The 18,075-nt window shown below is 39.8% G+C and overlaps 1 protein-coding gene across 5 annotated transcripts in view; it reads right to left on the bottom strand.

Annotated features, from left to right (window-relative positions):
- Positions 1-18,075, bottom strand: part of FRY (FRY microtubule binding protein) — a 257,840-nt gene that overhangs the window by 124,797 nt on the left and 114,968 nt on the right. For all 5 annotated transcript variants that reach the window (XM_075420163.1, XM_075420181.1, XM_075420190.1 and 2 more), the window contains one exon: positions 2,442-2,495. In XM_075420163.1, coding sequence (XP_075276278.1) covers positions 2,442-2,495 — 54 coding nt within the window. The remainder of the gene's footprint in view (positions 1-2,441; positions 2,496-18,075) is intronic.

Here is an 18,075-nt window from a genome sequence, read left to right as displayed (position 1 = left end):
ACCTAATCTACTGAGTGAAACATATTAAGTAAAGAAAGACCTTTTGCTCTGTCTTCCTGTCCTTGATGTAGCTGAGTTCTATCAAATCTCTACTGTCTATTACAAATTTTTGAACGCAAATCTAACTACAGTGTAGCTAAACTAAAATGATTTTAGTAAGTATGAACCATGTCCTTGAAAACAGGCTCATCAGCCAGGTACATTTCGGGTCCCATCTTCCAGTCACAGGCATACACCAATCCCAGGAGCACTAGAACATCTCACAATGATCGTGCTGTTCAAGCAGAAAACAGTGTGAAATCTGAAAAGGGAAACCCAGGCTGAAGCAGACAGATAGTCTGAAAGATTCAAATCTGAACAGTTTGTTTGGAAAATTTCAAGGAACTGAAAACAAGGTTTTCTGACAAGACGTCTAAGGCAATCTCAGCTCTATACTTTTCTATCAACTCTACGCATAGGTAGGACACTAGATACACAGAAAAATATAAAAATGTTATGAATAGCATAATTTGCCTCATTTTTTTGTCTGCATCTGTTTTTTTCTTCTCCAGCATTGAGTAAATTGCTACAGTAATAAACACACCGTTGTTTCACTCGACAAAGCATTCGCTATTCTCATTAATTGATCTTGACTTAATTGTTCAATTTTCCATCTAATTACCAATACTAGGAAAAGCATAAGTCGTCTCATTCTTCCTTGTAAAGGGCCACAATTTGCTTAACCATGAATATTTAATCAAATCACAGCCACCCATTATGTGTTTGTTTAAAACACTGCAGGAACAGTATCACAAGGTTTGTGTATGGGTGGCTTAACTTGTTTTTCTTTCCCATTTGTATGTGACACTCTTCCCACAGGAAGGAAAAAAAATTACATAAAATTAAGGTCAGAATACCACAAAAAAATTCATTAGGCAGGTAGAGTACTCACAAAGCAGCCTCCTTTAGCCTGCAGTGGCTGTCTCCCCTGGGGGGGTCTCTCTGTGGTCAGCAAGGTGGGCAGAGACCTCCACAGTACAATGCAGAAGTCCTAACGTTCACCTCCTGCTCTGAACAGCCCTCCAGGCAGGCTACCTCTCCACAAAAAACAGCTACAGAACAACCTAGAAAGCGTCAATTTATCAAGCTAAAATTATGAAGTGAGCCTTTGTGAACACCAGTGGGAGTACTGTGGGTGCACAAGGCACCTTTGCTTCTGGTGCAAGGTATCTAATGTCCCAGCAAACACAACATGTGTTAAATTCATTTGAGGTTCTGATGTCCAACTCATACCTACCTCCCATCCCAAAGTTCAGTTAATCAGTATGGTACCTGCAGCTTATGGCATTGGCCACAGTTGCTTTCAGAGTTGTTGCTGTTGCTGCTGCTTCTGCTATCTCTTTCTGTCCCATATTTCTGGCACCATTGGGAGCAGAGTGGTGCGGGCAGCCACGGAGTTAGCAGCAATGGCAACAGCAACAGCAGCTGAGCCAGGAATGGCAAAGCAGCAGATATAACTTTGCTGCTTCTGATACGCCTTGAATTTCTCTTTCCTCTTTGTGGGGAGTGAGTTCTATGAGTTTTGGCATCCTTTATGCAACTTGAATTCTTTAGCACCTATCTTCCATTATTTCAAAATAGGTTACTTATGTAGGCATTTTTTCTAGATGCCTTTTTTTTAAGAAAGACGGCTGACAAAAATTAATTCTCTTATACCATTATTAAAAAGTGTATCTATTGCTGTTGGTTTTATTTTTATGCTTGTCCCATTTCCCTTACATAATAAATTTATTAATCTAATGGCCGGATATAAATTTCATTTGATTAGTTACAATTTAATTGTTTTATTACATGAAATCTAATTCATTATATAAATTCTATTTTAGTTTTTAATTCTTTTTCCCTGCCAACTATTTTTCTCAGATTACTATTTACCTTGTCATATGTAGCTATTCATGCTTAATTTTAAATACAATAGGTTGGCTCAGTCTATGTGAAGTGCAGCATACATGTAAGTCACGCTGGGTCACAGCTACAGAGATAAAATAGACTGATGAGACTGACAGCAATGACAATGATTCTAAAGACTCACATATTACCCATAAGAGAAACCCCATAAAAGAAAGATCTGGGGCCATGTCCCTGTTTCAAAACCCAGGTGTTCTGAAAAGATACAAAGTTTGCTTCAAAATCTCCATTGGGGAAGCAGCCAGGAAATAATACATATGTAAAAAGCTAGAAGCTTTATGGCAAAAAAAAAAATATTGAGCTTGAAAACAGTGGAAAAATCCTCTTAATTTAAAACCAAGACTGGTTAGGCAAAGCACTCATCATTCTACGAAAGGACATTGAAAGATATTGCTTTTGCAGTATGCAACAATAGTATACGGACACTGGATTGCTGCCCAAGTAACCATCTTACAGCCTGAGGAATGGCAACAAAATAATTTCAAGTGTCTTACTTGATCAAACTGGGGGTCTTCTCCTCGTTGCAGAGATTTTGTCAGTGGCTTCTCCTAAAACAAAATGTATTAAATATGTATTACTTAAAGTCAATATTATGATATATTCTATCAACTCTACTATTATTTTTTCTGTTAGAATTTACTCACATAATTTGCCTCCTGATCTGTTTCATGCTGGAGATACTGTTTATTTCATATGCAAAGGAGAGCTCCGCATACATACACATGACCTAATACTGACTGAGTGTCTTTTGTGTCTTTCCAAGAAAGAAAAGGCTTAATAATTTATTACATCGGAGTTACTTCATGCTCACACTGACAATAAAATCTTTCAAAATCCTAAGAAGCACCTCATATTTCCTCTAATACATAACCAAGGAGCTCTATTTAGCTATATGATGCACTTTCTTCTTATAATACTACCAGGCAATACAAACATGCCCATAGCGACAGTGCATCACACAGTGCTTACTGAAAGAAAGGTGATTTCAGAAGAATCCAATACCATAGAGCTCATTTTTAAGGAAGATAACTGTAGAAAAAATGGCTGCATCACTCAAAAAAAAATAAAGCATTTTTGGAATTTAAGCAAATTTTCAGGACACATTCCCTGACTACCTGGGAAGGCCAAGGAGCACTGCCCAACTCAGAAAGAGTCCGCATGTGTGAACATCCATTCACCTTCATGGCTTTTTTGCCAAGCAGGCTCAATTACTGAGGCAAGCAGATGTACATAGTCCAGTGTTCTAGATACGCGCAACAGTAAACAAAACATGCATCTCCTAAAGCACAATGAAAATAAACAATACATGAAGGCAGATGAGAGTCTCAAAAACATGTCACCATCACCATCACAGTCCTGCACTGAATTGTACTACTGTTGCTGGTGTCTGAAATGTGCCAGCGCCTTATTTCTCTATAAACCACGCATCTTTCTTCTCCTACAGCTGCGAGATCGGGGCTCTCCCACCAGCTCAGCGTGAGATTTTCTGTTCAGCTTTCAGCAAACTATTCTACTCATCAGCATATGTGAATGTACCAGGCAGAATACCACCACTGCCAGCGAATGTGAGATGCAAAACAAAGAAATCTGTACAGCTGCTGAAATAATGGAACGGAGAGACCTGAGGCAGTCCAAAGATTTCTATTCTTTAATGTTTCTCTCCGGAGAAAATCTTGCCCAGTATAATCTGCTGACTGATTTTGAAATTAATTATGCTGATCCATTCCTAATGCCAGCTGGCAGGGAGGCTGGCTGCAGGGTCACCGCAGTATCCCCTGACTACCCATCAAATAGAAAAATCAACAAAATGTTTTCTATTGAGTCACTGATTTATCCAGGGGAGTCATCAATATTTTTCATTGTTATCTCTAATGTCTAAAGTGACTTCTCCAGGTTACATTAAGGGCACAACTGCTATTAATTAGAACTTTATGACAGATTATTGGTAATGAACAGACACAGTAAAATCTTGTAGCCCAGAAACAGACACACGACAGCACCCCACCAGCAGTCCTCCTTCTCAGGCAGTAACTCAGTGCCACCCTACCTAGCTGTGTCTCATGGGAGGACAATACTTCTTTTGTCTGTTGCCGCACACTGAAAAGAACAGCAGATAATATTTCAAAAGTGGTGTTCACCTTATTTAAAACAAAAAAGATTCTTAAGTTTTCATGGGTCCTGGACAAATTAACATACCGAGAATCAGTGCAGTTTAGAGAAAAAAATAACATATAACCTTTTTTTTAGCATTAAATTTCTGATTCTCTTACAGAAGACTTGTGTTACCACAGAGAAGTTTCTTAAGGTCTGTTTCAATAAAAAGGGCTTTGGCATGAAGAAGCTTTGTGTTCTGGTGCCCGACACTGCAAGGCTTGGCTTTCAGAGTAGTATCTGAAACCCTGCAGAAATGCATTCAGTGTTTCAGGCAGAAATGAGGCATGGGATTCCTCATCATATACTTATCTGTAAAGTGAACACAATTAAACAAGACAAAACACGCTCTGGGAACCCAGGTCTGGAATTGCAATCCTGAAAATGTCATAATCACCTGTTACCTATCTCTGAAAGCACACACATCTCACTTCAGTTTCTGATTATGATGTTCCCCAGAGGCTACATTTCTGAGTTAGTGAAGATCCCTGCATTTTGACAAGGCAATACAATTCATCTCTTGCCCTCTTATGGGCGACTGGACCAGGGCTTCCCAAGCCATGGTACATCCAACTAAAGAAACCATTCACAGGCTGTGCAACAGACTTGGTCGTTGCAGAAGATGCCCTGAGATGGAAACCAGCCAAGGACACCCAGCAAAAGCCAGGAAGGGTTCTGCTGCCTTAACTTTTCCATCTCTCCAGTCTAGGGCTTTAACCGAGGCCCTTTTCTTCCCTTCATCCCACCCCTCACTTAACGTTGTTCTTGCCGCTTCCCTTCTCCTCACGCTCCTGTCATGCAGCAGCTGCTGCTGCAGTTGTCTCTACCTCCCCATCGTCCCCCTGTTCAGGTTGCTGCTGTTGCTGCTTTCTCCTCCACTCCTTCTGCACATGGCACTGCCACTGACTCTGCAGCAATGGCTCAGCCCAGCTGGACCCAAGCTGACCCCGTGAAGCCAAGTGTCTCTGCACGTACCCCCCTGTTCTGGGAGCGGGGTGCCCACAGCAGAGCAACTCATTGTACCTCTGCACTGAACGGCAATAACCACAGCAAATTATATTTGGGGCTTGGAGATTTGACAAAACTCAAAGTAGACGTTATTACTATTTACTTTATTACTAATGATGAGTACTGAATAGATAATGAATTGAATAAAGATGAAGGCCCAGATACAAATACATTGTTTGGTGCCCAAGTGCTCCTAAAATATAAAAGGATGATTGCTTGCACGATGAGTGTAACAAGTGACCATGTCAAGAGGACATTGCCAAGTAAATTCAAAGACAGCTCAACTACATGTAGGTGCTTCAGTGCCCTTTGAAAACAGCATTTTTTCTTTATGCAATAGATAATTTCTTCTCATCTACTGTAAACAACCTGCCTATTCTATACCATGTAGTTCTAATATCCTTACAATTCCTATCATTTCATTTCACAGAATCACAGAATCACAGAATGTTAGGGGTTGTAAAGGACCTCTGTGGGTCATCTAGGCCAACCCCCCTACCAAAGCAGGGCCATCAAAGAAAGCTATCAGATTGGTCAGTCTCTTTTCAATTCTCTTTCAGTATCTTCCAAATATTTAAAAATACTTTATTGTGTTTACGGGCAGTTCCAGTTCTGAAAAACTGAATTGTTTTCTCCTTAGCTCCTCTGTTCCCAGGATACATTCCTCTTTACAAAGCAGCTCCTTCGTTACTCTAAGTGGCAGCAGTCAACAGGTCTTTCAAGTCAGGTATTCTCTAATACACTCCAGTCATGCTTGTTCTTGTTTGGCCTGCAAAACTGAAGCTGCTCATACTGCCATAGTCTGAGCAATGCGTCTCTGGCTCCTGTGGGCAGGTCTTTGGAGCTCCTGTGATCACAGAATCACAGAACCACAGATTCACAGAATGTTAGGGCTTGGAAGGGGCCTCTGGGGGTCATCTAGTCCAACCCTCCTGTCGAAGCAGGGTCACCTACAGCTGGCTGCACAGGACTGCTTCCAGGTGGGTCTTGAATATCTCCAGAGAAGCAGAATCCACAGCCTCCCTGGGCAACCTGTTCCAGTGCTCCATCAGTATTTTATTATTTTATGCAGTATTTTCAACATTGCTGCTGTTGCACCTACTATATAGAATATATTCAATGGTAGACATTTTCATTATATACCAAAGGATCAGGACTGGCAAAGACAAGGTTAAAAAGTATAATAAAGTGAAATTGCCTCTGAGTAATAGATTCCATAGTGATCTATTTACCCTGGAGATACACTTCCTTAAAAGTTTTAAAAAATCTTAAAAATGTTTTCCAGCCTCAAGGCACTATTTTATTTTTATTTATTTTCTTGCCTACCCAATTCAGTAATGGCAAAGAGGCCCTTTTATATTATGAGTTGACTCTGTTTGAGCCTCTGTAGCTATAATACATTCTACAGAAATGTCTTCCAAATTTTGGATGAATAGGTAGGTTGAATATGGAGCCAAAGCCTACAGCCACAAAATATGAATAAAGAAACTTTTGATCAATCTGAAAGAGCCCATAGCTTTCTGGGTATGAAAAACATCAGAAAATTTCAGAAGAATGGATTCTCAATAACAACATTTTCATTTTTAATCACTAAGTTAAACATCCTTATTTCTTGTTTGAAGTGCTGCCTTCATTTGTATACTCTGTATTTGTTCATGCTGGAAACTCCTACAATATGAATACACATTAGAGATAAGCAGTAAAGATCAGCACAGACAATTTTCCATTTAATATTTGAAATGATCATTTTCAATAAAACTATTTCCACTCTTTGCATCACCAATGCTTACAAAGCAAAATGCTCACCTAAAAATTAATTCCTTCCTCTGCCTCATTGCTGTTGTGAAAACATTGATAGAATATAATCAAATAGAATATATTGACTATGTGATGGCAAATGTGTATTTTATCACATTTGCATGCATCAACTAAATATAATATTTGTAATTTATCTGAAAAGTAACATATCAGTCAAACCCTCTATTCATATAGGCACACTGAAACACTTCTCCAAAGACTGTCAGCTGCTTTTAATGGTTAATATATTAATGCTTTTTCAGGGCTGCTACACAAATATAATTGGGTAAATTTACACAGGAATAGCTTTCCTCAGCCATCTGTCACAGAACTAGTGTTCAGGGAAACACAAAAACAAAAAGATGTTATAGTGCCTACTAAGCTTCACTATGTCACCATGTTATAATGATATATAACGCCCCTTAAAGTTACTTCTAACCTCAGCAACCATTAGGCGTGTTATTCCTGCTGAACTACGACTGCATACTGTATTACTGACTGAGATAAAACCCCTCTTTTTATAAGACCATGGAGGATGCAAGGATATTTTGATACCAAATGTAACTTTTGCACTGCATGCTAAAAAGCAGCCACACATACTCTACCGAGTAGTCTACTGGGATGGAAGAGCTACCGCAAGGGAACAGCAGAAGAATGTTGGAGATGTAAAATGGAGTGTACATAGACCACATTCAGCTACTACAGCTGAAATATATATAAAATGCATGTAAGCACAATCTTAAGAACCAAAAAATCCCCAAGTGTAATTTTTTCCTGCTTACAACAAATCACCACATAAGCCCCAAAATTGAACATCTTTTTATTATATTCTTTTCAGAAGGAGGGGAAGGTGGTGTTTTGTAGGAAAAGGTCTGCTCCCAAAAAAGCTGGATCAAACATGCTAAATTTTTAATTTTTCCATTGGTTATTTTGAACAAAGATCGGAAGAAGTATCGCTGTCAATCTTGCGCTCATGTGGTCTGTAAACATTATCTGTATCATGTAGGAGAAAATGCCATGATGCTGATTTGCTTCTGAAGGCTGGGCATGCGAAACTTTATTCCACGGAGGAGCGCCTACCCTTCAGATGCAGCTGACGTGCCAGCCAGCTGCCTCTGCACGGGACAGCTTGTGTGTCCGGTCCCTGCCTCCATTTCGGCCGTGTGCTCCCACCTCCTCCCTCCCAGAACGGGTCTATGCTGATCCTGCACTGAGCAGCCTCACGCAGCTGAACTTGCAAGTATTTACTTCTGGTTTGCCCTCTCAAAAATGGCCAGGACAGTCTATGGTCCCATAAAAAAGCTATTGGACTGAAAATAGTTCTAAACTTCTTGGGAAATAATTTTAATCTCTTATTTACCTTTTTACTATATGGGAATCCTCCTCACCACCCCACAAAGCCTAGTTAATTTACACCTAAGCAATTAAGAGAGCCAAGCTTTTTGACTCAGAAGCACAATCTGTTTACTCTGATAACCTCCCAAATGTCTCCCACCTGGAACTTCTACGAAACAGGCAATTAGTGTCCCGTTTTCACAACTGTTCTTTGAAAGTCAGCAAGTCCTCATGCATAGAATATAAATTGCCAGTTCAGTGGATGACAACAGAATCTCTGATTTCTCTTCTTGCTCTGCTCAGGATCAATCGGATGCCAGATATCTCTTTTAAGAGACTGTGTCAGTGACCATGGTACACAGACAGCAGAATAATCAGAAACATGGGCTTCCTTTAATCAACTTTGGAAATTCTAAACATACACCAAAAGGAAATTCTAAAGGCAAAAATAATAAAAAAGATTTGACAATATAGCTTCAAGAAAACATCACAACTCCACATAAAACAAAATTATAGACTCAAAAAATGTTAAAGAAAACTCTGGTGAACTTCATGTAACTTTTGAAAATTAAGTAAAACAGCAATGCTAATTGTACATGGTGTTTCATATGGAGAAAAAAAGCATATTTCAAGTGGATATGAAATATATACAAAAATATTCTGTGTCTCCAGTAAATTTTTATTTTAGCAAACTCAGGTCAAAAACCTACTTGTCATTACAGTTATCACATAAAAATAATCACAGAATCATAGAATGCTTTGGGTTGGCAAGGATCTTTAGAGGTCATCCAGCCCAACCCCCCTGCAGTGAGCAGGGACATCTTCAACTAGACCAGGTTGCTCAGAGTCCTGTCTAACCTGGCCTTGAATTTTTCCAGGGATGGGGCCTCCACTGCCTCCCTGGGTAATCTGTGCCAGTGTTTCACCACCGTTGTAAAAAATTTCTTCCTTATATTCAGTCTAAATCTACCCTTCCTTAGTTTAAAGCCATTACTCCTTGTCCTATTGCAACAAGCCCTGCTGAAAATATTTTCCCCATCTTTCCTACAGGCCCCCTTCATCAAAGTTGCATGTTCAGAAGACAGGCTCAGTATTATTAAGTCTATCCTTGTCTAATGCAATTGCTCTTTTCTTTGTAACAGCTCTTCTGTTTCATAAATGTGGAAAAAGATGTGTCCAGTACTGCTGTACTGCTGAATACAAAACTGTGTAAGAAAACATCAGTTCAGCTTCAAATACAGGTTTTCACTCACTGGCTCTGACTCTTGCCTCTTTGGTATCTGTGTCATGTACAGTTCTGATAGCTTATGGTGACAGTTTATGTCATCACATCAGCTATTACCAGCTAATTTTTGTCTGATTATCACATTCTCTGCAAAAGGCATCTTACCTATGCTGTGTAGCAACAAAATTTAAATGTGGACAATCAGAAATTTTGGCCATGAGAATGTTTAATCTAAAGTAACTGATATATCAGAAAAAAATGGCCACACAAGCCAAAGAAATATCAAACTGATTTTCAGAACTAATACTACACAAAAGTGGAGTGAATTCCAAGCTGTCTGAAGAGAGAAGCAACCCCACTGAATTAGAGATTGCTTTCCAAGCTATTACATGCACAATGCAAAAATTAGCACTGCAACTTTCCCATAATATCATGGAACTTAAGAAAAAACCTCACAAAAAGCAAATATGAAAGTTTTCTTTCTTTCACTTACCTTGAGCAAACGACTCCAGAACTCCGACATTTTTACCTGATCAGTAAAAAAATTCCCAGACATGTTCTCAACTCAGTGTTGATAATAAGTGGTCACAAACTTTAAACAAAGGTTAAGTGCTGTTACAGATATACAGGTAAATGCAAAAAGAAACTCAAACAAAAAACCTACTGCTCTCAGCATTTGCATCTTCTCTAGTAAGGTGCTTTCTTGTAGGTAGGAAGTAAAACAATTCCTTTTACTAAGGTATTTTAATCCCAACTAAGCTAACAGCTACCAGTGGATGAGTTCCAAAAGAAATATTTTAAATACTTGCTTTTGTAAAATCTGGAAAGTTTAAAGAGTACTAAGGATGACTTTACTGACATTTGAGGTGGACTCTACCACAAGCAAAAAAGGAAATCTTATCGGCTGCTCATTTTCAGAGTTTTGTGTTACTAGGAATGTCTTTTTAAACTTGTAACCTGAACACATCAGAATCCTCTGTCTGAACACATGCAAGTTGTAAGGTGGGCCTTGGTTTTCCCTGATTTTAATTACTCCAGTACTACAGTGTACAGAAAAAGACGTGAATTTTACAACCTGTAAGTTTGATAATTTTAAAGAGAGCATCTAGAAACAAAGTGTGGACACTTAATGTCGACACCCTAATTCCAACATAGACCTGTGTTAGTAGACTGATTGATTCTGACTTCAGAACTTCCAACGTGAGAAGACAAAATTTTGTTATTTGGAATCTAATTTGCTGGGGCAGAGAATACATTAACTTTTAGTGGCATCCTTACTTATGATGAAAATTCATGAAGGACCATGATGTACAGCTTGGGGAAGGACTATAAAGTTAATATAATGGATTAACTAAAATAGCGCTAACTGAATTCTAGGTACAGGATTTAGTTTATTAGCAGTCCCAAGTCCAACCAATGATTTACACAGGTTAAGTTCAACACTATCAATATTCCCAGTTTCAATACCTATAATCAATTATTATAGCTTCAGTGATTTACACTCCTAAAAGAGTTATTGACTAAACTGGTATTTGATTGTAAATTTGAATATTCAAAAAAACCCCTAAATCATTTTAAAGTTGGTCATTGCTAAACTAACTAAATTGGTATTAATGAAATGAGAAAGGCCTGTTATAGGAAGCAACAGTAACAAACTGTTGTGGAGTTGGAAAACAATATGACTATTATATTGCAAAGCCTGACTGCAGCAAGACAAACATACACAAAAAAAGACAGGATTTTTTGCTTATATGATGCTTTTTCTTCAGGATGAGCAAGATATACAGGATTTACTTCTCAAAAACTATTGAAGTAAATACAGATTCTGTTGTTTGTGCTGAGATTCATTACAATGCATTTTCATTAAAATGTTTCTCTATAATAGGAACAAGAACGTGCCCATACAGACACCCAGAGCCAGCTATACTCCATAAACCCACTATGTCCACCTTGCTCTCAGCATGAAACCAAGAAGAAGGCTTTCTGCAGTCATGCTCTAACAATTAATGATACTTTGTACAAGGCATCAGTCAAGAGTGGTGTCATGAGACGCAGTATGAGAGTCCAAGATCTTTTACCTATAAGCCTGTGGGACTGGAATAAACATGATGCTCTGAAAAAGCATTTGATATAGTGATTTGTATGTAACTTATTTTTAGCATTCTAAGAAGAATAGACTATGGAGATCTGGACTTCCACATCTACATTAAGACCTTTGCATGAAACTGCTATTCAAAGCCCTGTTTCAGCTGTTTACCAAGGGGTTCATCTAGGCACTCTTCATCAGCCAATATGTGTATTAAAAAAAAAAAAATATCAGGGATATGCATATAATAATCCCTTCTATGAAGAGAAGGTTTTTGTGACAGCCAAATTCCGTGAAATAGAAACACTGAAAGATCCAGTGGTAAATTAAACAGATCTAGGAGACAAAGTCACCACAGTCAAGCGTGTAACTTGAACAGCACTGTTCCCTCCTTTCCACCTCTGACATTCCTTCTGAGAGCTGGCGAAGAGGGTGAGATGATGCTCTTCACTCACCTTGATATACCCTGGTCATTTGGTACAATTTTGTTTCCTAAACAGAGAAGTTAACTGACACTTCAATCCCATATGCAAAGAGTTTTACACCAACTGATTTATGACGAGCAAAGTTATCACTTCTGCACAAGCAGGACACTGTAGACAAATGCAGGAAGCTTTTTTTCCTGCACAGAATGGGGGATGCGCAGCTTCCCTCTTAAGCTCACCATGTTGTCCAAGGTATTACGAGAGCTCTCTCCTCACCTTCAGTCAAACCTCCTGACCATGGTGACAACAATGCTACGAGGATTTAGGGGACCTCCATGTTCCAAGCAGCGGATGAAGTTTCTTCTTTTAGTATACTTACACGGAACTGGTAAAATGCTATAAAAACAGGGAGGTCAGGAAGGGTGGGCAAGTTTCCCACATTCGTGAGCCTTGGGAATGAAAATACAGGATTGTCACTAGACATGTACTGACAGGTACAGCAGAGTAAAATTCAAAACGTCTGTCTGGATGCAGACATCCAGAACGACCTACGACCAGGCAGGACAGACCTCCTACCAGCTACTGAGTACTGAGACATGGCTGCACGGGAGAGAGAGACCCACAGCTGTTTCTGGTGCAGAACTGCCCACGACCCCACTCTTTTCCCCGTATCTCAACCTCCGTGGGAAGCACGAAGCAGGACACGCTTCAGTTCCTGTGTGGCGAGCTGCTGAAGCGCTAACATGGCTTTGCCGGCGTCGGGGCCCAGCAGGGCCAGCCGCAGCGGCCGGGGCTCCCCATGAGGACAGCAGGGCCGGGCCTGGCAGCCAAGGCCTGTCCCACCGCCCCAGCCAGGAGCATGGCCGGGATGCGGGCCCAGGGCGGTCCTGGCTTGGCAGGCTGGGCAGGGCTGCGGGGAGCTGGAGATCAGCCCTGCTGTGGGGCTGCTGGGGCAGGGACTGATGGCCCCAGCTCCTGGAACGGGGTCCTGGGCTGTGGTCAGTAGCGGGTCAGACCCAGAGGAGGCCACTGAGGCTTATTAGTGCCCTCAGGGCCCTGACCGCTGGTTACCCGGTCAGAGTAATGTGACCCAATTTTATCAAGGCTATAGGAAGCCCTTATCAGTTGATTTGAATAAATTCAGAGCTGGAATTGCTGGGCTGCTCCAGGCACAGCTGAGAGCTCTGCGAGAAGGAACCACATTTCTCTCAAGCCTCAGAGGCAGCCGGGGGTAATAATGACAGCTACTGACCCTGGCAGTGGTCTGCTGCTTTAACGTCAGGTAGCTACTTACTGTCATCAACACTGCGTCCCTTTTCATAGAATAGACCAACAGATGAGGAAAGGTGTATTTTTAAAGTGAACTTGAGAAATTCTGATGTCTGTCAGTAGTTTTCTCTAAACTTCCTTTATTTGGGGTTTTCTTGATTATGTGTTTATGTCAAAGGCTGTAGCTGTACCGCAACAAACGTGTCTCCAGGTGACTTGATCTGAAGCCTTTTCCTCTCGGTTACTGGTACCGATCTGAGAGACTTTCAAGGAGGATACCAGGGTTTCCCTGCAGAGCTAACGTCAGCCTTCACTGTTCTTTTGCTACGAGTACGATGGCCATAAAAGCCATAGCTTCCACCCTTACTACATGCTTGGCTAAGGAAACAAGACCTTATTGGGCAGATTTCCAAACTGGGAAGATAGCTAAGTGAAGTATTCAAGTTTTTCTCATATTTGTCATGCCACCAGATATGCAGGGTCAAATACAGCATAATTCAAGCTGTCTGATGCATAAACTGTACCATGCCAGACTCTGGCCCAGAAAAGAGCACATAAATTTAAATTTAAAAACATGCAGCAATCCTGATGAAGCAGTGCCTCATTGACTTCAAACATGACTCTGAAGGCATGCAAAGGATGAAGCTGTTGCGAAAATACTGAAAGATAAACCTTTATTTAATTTCCACTTCTCTGGCAAGAATGCTATCCAAGTGCATACTCGATTTTCTTTCTGTTCTTCATGATGACAGACCAGTGATACAACTGGCCTGAGATGACTGCAGTATGATTTTCATTTTCTGGACAGTGGTAATAACCAATATCCTTAAATGATACCAAAATTTGATTTGGGGAATGTGGTAGGTTCTCTGCTATATTTGCAGGCATTGGCTAACATATGATATAGTGTGACAGCCTTGGTGACCTTGGATTGAATCTGCCTTCCAAAGTTAAATTGTCTTGGTGATTTGAACCATCATATGTGGCATTGACTGTCCTCCAACTATACCCATGGAGTAGTGAAGCCCAGGGACAGTGAGCATCCTGGAGAGTCTTGCCATCAGAATGAGATCTAAAGCCCCAAACAGCATTCTGCCCACACGCCCAGCTACGGAAACCCTGACATCACTGAGAAAGCTCCTGTCAACATCAGCTGGCTCTGAAATCCATGAGCATTTTTATGGACCTGCGTCTAGCTCCAAAAGCCTATGCCAATGGCTATGCAAAAATGTGTCCTTTCCCTCCATGGTTGCTAAAATGGCATTTACTTTTTTACTCGATCTTGTATGGAAGCTGGAATCTGCCCCACACTGCATCCTGTTTCCTTCCTCCTGCACTCCCCATGAGTACTTCTGAAACCCTACATTCGTCTCTAACTCTTTTTCCAACTGTGTCTTTCATACTCTTTCCCTCAACTCCTGTGTTTCAATTCTATGATATGTCCCCCTGACCTACACAGAAGATACCGCATCTGTGGTCCCTGTTTCAGTCACACAAACCTTTCTAGGTCTTTCAGGAAGACAGCTGTCCTGAGGTTCAAGATTAGCCACCTTCGAAGGACTACCACACTGTACTGTTCAGTGCTTGGCTTCTGCTCCTTAGGGTTGGGATGGAGTGCCCAAGTGCTTTACAGAATTCTGGCTACCACAAACACTAGTGGAATAAAAGAATTATATTAATGATGATTGACATAATCCTTGAGTGACACAGAGGTGAACAGGGACAGATGCCAATGGGAATCTGGCATGTTTGCAGCATTTATAGAGGAAGACCCTAGGGAGGATACTTTTTGTATGGGAAAAAAACAATTTCAATGTATGCTTGCATAAAGTTATTCAGATAGAGTTGTCTTCTTTTCAATCTATCTGGGCATACATACACATACTAAGTGGATAGTCAGCATAGAGTGAGGTAGTTTGCCTTTCCGCTTTTCCATGAAATTACTTGTTCCTTATAGTAACTCCTGTCTGTGAACTGTCAATAAACAGGGGTCCAAAGTCCCCCTGTAGGCTAAAATATTTGTGAGGACTTCAAATGTTAAAAATGTACAATGTCAATGTGTCTCATTATGGGAGATAACAAAGGAGTCATTCTTCATTTCATGCAGCTGAAATTTTTGTCCACGTAAAACAGAAAATCCTACATTACAGTTGTGGGATAAAACTGCTTGGTATTATCATAGCCTACATAAATCTTACTAGTTATCCCAGCCCAGCCCTCACAAATCAAAAAAATTCTGACTTCCTTTTCTTCCAAGCCTGTCCTTAGCGTATTTCTTCTCCTGCCTAGAGCAGGTGAAGCCTAGGTTAAAGGTAATCGGACAGCAGTGCCATTATACATGTCAGTTGGTCGGTCTTCACAAAAACAAACTTGCATTATTCTTCCTAACTACCTGCTTGGCTGCTATCACCAGTCCTGTTTTGAAATAGGCCTATATTTTAATGTCTTTGAGCTTCTAATGAGATGGAAGTAATAAATACACTAGTACTAACAACATCACTGCTTTCATTTTTTTTCTAATGGCAAGATAAAACCTACCTAGGAGAAAGTTATAGGCAAGAATACATGAATATGCATATAGTCCTAATCTTATAATGAGTAGATTCTGTTCCTGAGTTCAGTATTCAGAGAGATCTTGAATTTAGACAAGCTCAGTAAAAGAAGATGCTTGTAGGAGAAAAGCATAATGAAAGTTTACCAACAGCTAAATTAACCATTAACCGCTGTCAAAGCCTGTAGCTCACTGTTTTATCCATGTCTACAGCTGTGTGTAAGTACTACTGAAAGCCATATTTAAAGATTAGCCTGATCAGTATGCGTAGGATGAATTACCACCCTAAGTGATAATCAACAGTCCCAAAAAGGAAACTGTTTTCCGGGTTTTTTTTCCTTCCAGTGTTAATATATGTAAACACATTTTATCATTTGAACTGGCAAAAGTATTTCCCTGGCTTCCTCATTCTAGCTTCATTTTACGGTCACCACTGGTTGAAAAAAAATCAGCAGTAATAAAATATCAAATTGTGTTTGTAAGTGAAGCAGTGCAGAGAAGATTTACAATATAAATTGAAAAAAATTAAATAGGAATGCAATATGCTGTGTAAAAAGGTCTGCAGGAAAAATTCTTACTATTCAATATAAAGGAGAACAATTATTTACAGAAAAGAAGCAGGAAATTATTAAAGGTTATCAAGAAGAAATTATTTACATTTCATTTATGTGAATTTACTTTTCTACACTGGAAAATCCCTTTTAATTAATTCTGCCATCAAATATCTTTGATTTGGATTAATATGACTTGACAAGCTGGGTACAGTAGTTTAATGATTGAAATTTAGCAACATAATTGTGAACTTAATGTAATTATTAAAATGTTTTTTATATTTCAGAGACCCTAAAAAGGTGAAAAACATGACCTGAAATTCCAAATAAAATATTCTGCAGACAAAGTAAAAAAAAATCACATCTGTAAACAAAACGTTCACATTGTAACTTGTTCAAGACTTCACAGTGGATAGCTGACATTAGATTCATGCCCAGAGAACATGCTAACTGGGGAGGGCATTTTTGATGATGATCGCTGCCAGATCCAGTAACCAAAGTGTCAAATCATACTCGGTTGACAGCCAAGGCAGCAGGAGGGGTAGCTGACATTGCCCTCTGCTTTCTCTGCCACTGGAGTCTTGCTCTCCCAGCCGACATTTCATGGGCCTGCAGGAGGGCGTGAGTGCTGTGCCCTTCACGGCTGCCCTAGAAAACAGCAAAAAATTTTTGTGCCTTGCTAGCATCTGCAACTCATGGCAGGACACAAAGCTGGTTCTCCACCATAGTTGTCAGAACACTGTAATTTGCAGTTGGACTCTGTGTATACCACAAAAGAAAGAGATGTGCATATCAAACGGGCATATGAACCCAAAAAAACTGAGAGAAAAATTCCTAAAAACAACAGTAATAATACTAAGAAAGGATAAGCAGGCAAAATCTGTGCATGAAAAGAAGTATCTAGGTAAAAAAAATATCAGTAAGTCTTTAATTTAATCTCATAGTAATTTCAGAGCTTGAATGTGAGCTAGACTTTGTGATAAGAGAGGAAAAAGCAATCATGTTATAAACAGATCATTTTAGCTTCTCTAAAAGATCTCCTAAGTATTCATCACCCATTATAAAATGAAACTGTCATATCTTGTAATGACTTAGAGAATTCAAACTAGAAACATCTCAGTGTTTGAGCACTTCGAAGTTTGATTTTCTTTGAGGTACGTTTGATTTTAATTAGAACAGAATCTTCAAAGAGCTCACCATTTGGCTATCTATTGTGAAAAAAGGCCAAAGAGTGGCTCTGCACCATCAATTTATAATCTTTGTCTCGCAAATCCCTGGGACTTCCTGGTCACAATTCTAGTCAGTAGAGTAGAAATATGGGAACAAAGCTGCTAAACATCCCACAGCTGCCCCACAAAAAGGGTGGACTGAACTTCTTAGCTGTTATTCCAGAACAATTTTTGCCATTTCCCTTGTCGCTTCTTTCATTACAACCTAATTATTTCAAGATCATTTTGACTGAATGTCTACAAAATCCTGCTTGCACATTTGTCACAGCCACCCTCAAAGAGCAGCATGCCATGACTTGTAAGTCCTATTAGTATTAATAAGATGTGAGTATGTCACTGAACTATTGTTAGTGCCTCATGGTTATACCCCTGTAAAAAATACGTTCTGAAAATGTTGACAAGAAGTAGGTGACATTCCAATTTCTTACCATATTTTTACATTCTACACTGAATTTACCAAACAGAATTTCACTGAACAACCTCTGGAATAAGGTAAGATCA

Source organism: Opisthocomus hoazin, chromosome 1 (genome assembly GCF_030867145.1).
Source record: "Opisthocomus hoazin isolate bOpiHoa1 chromosome 1, bOpiHoa1.hap1, whole genome shotgun sequence".
NCBI lineage: Eukaryota > Metazoa > Chordata > Aves > Opisthocomiformes > Opisthocomidae > Opisthocomus > Opisthocomus hoazin.
Note: the sequence above shows the minus strand (reverse complement) of the source record. Positions and strands in the feature narration are given on the sequence as shown.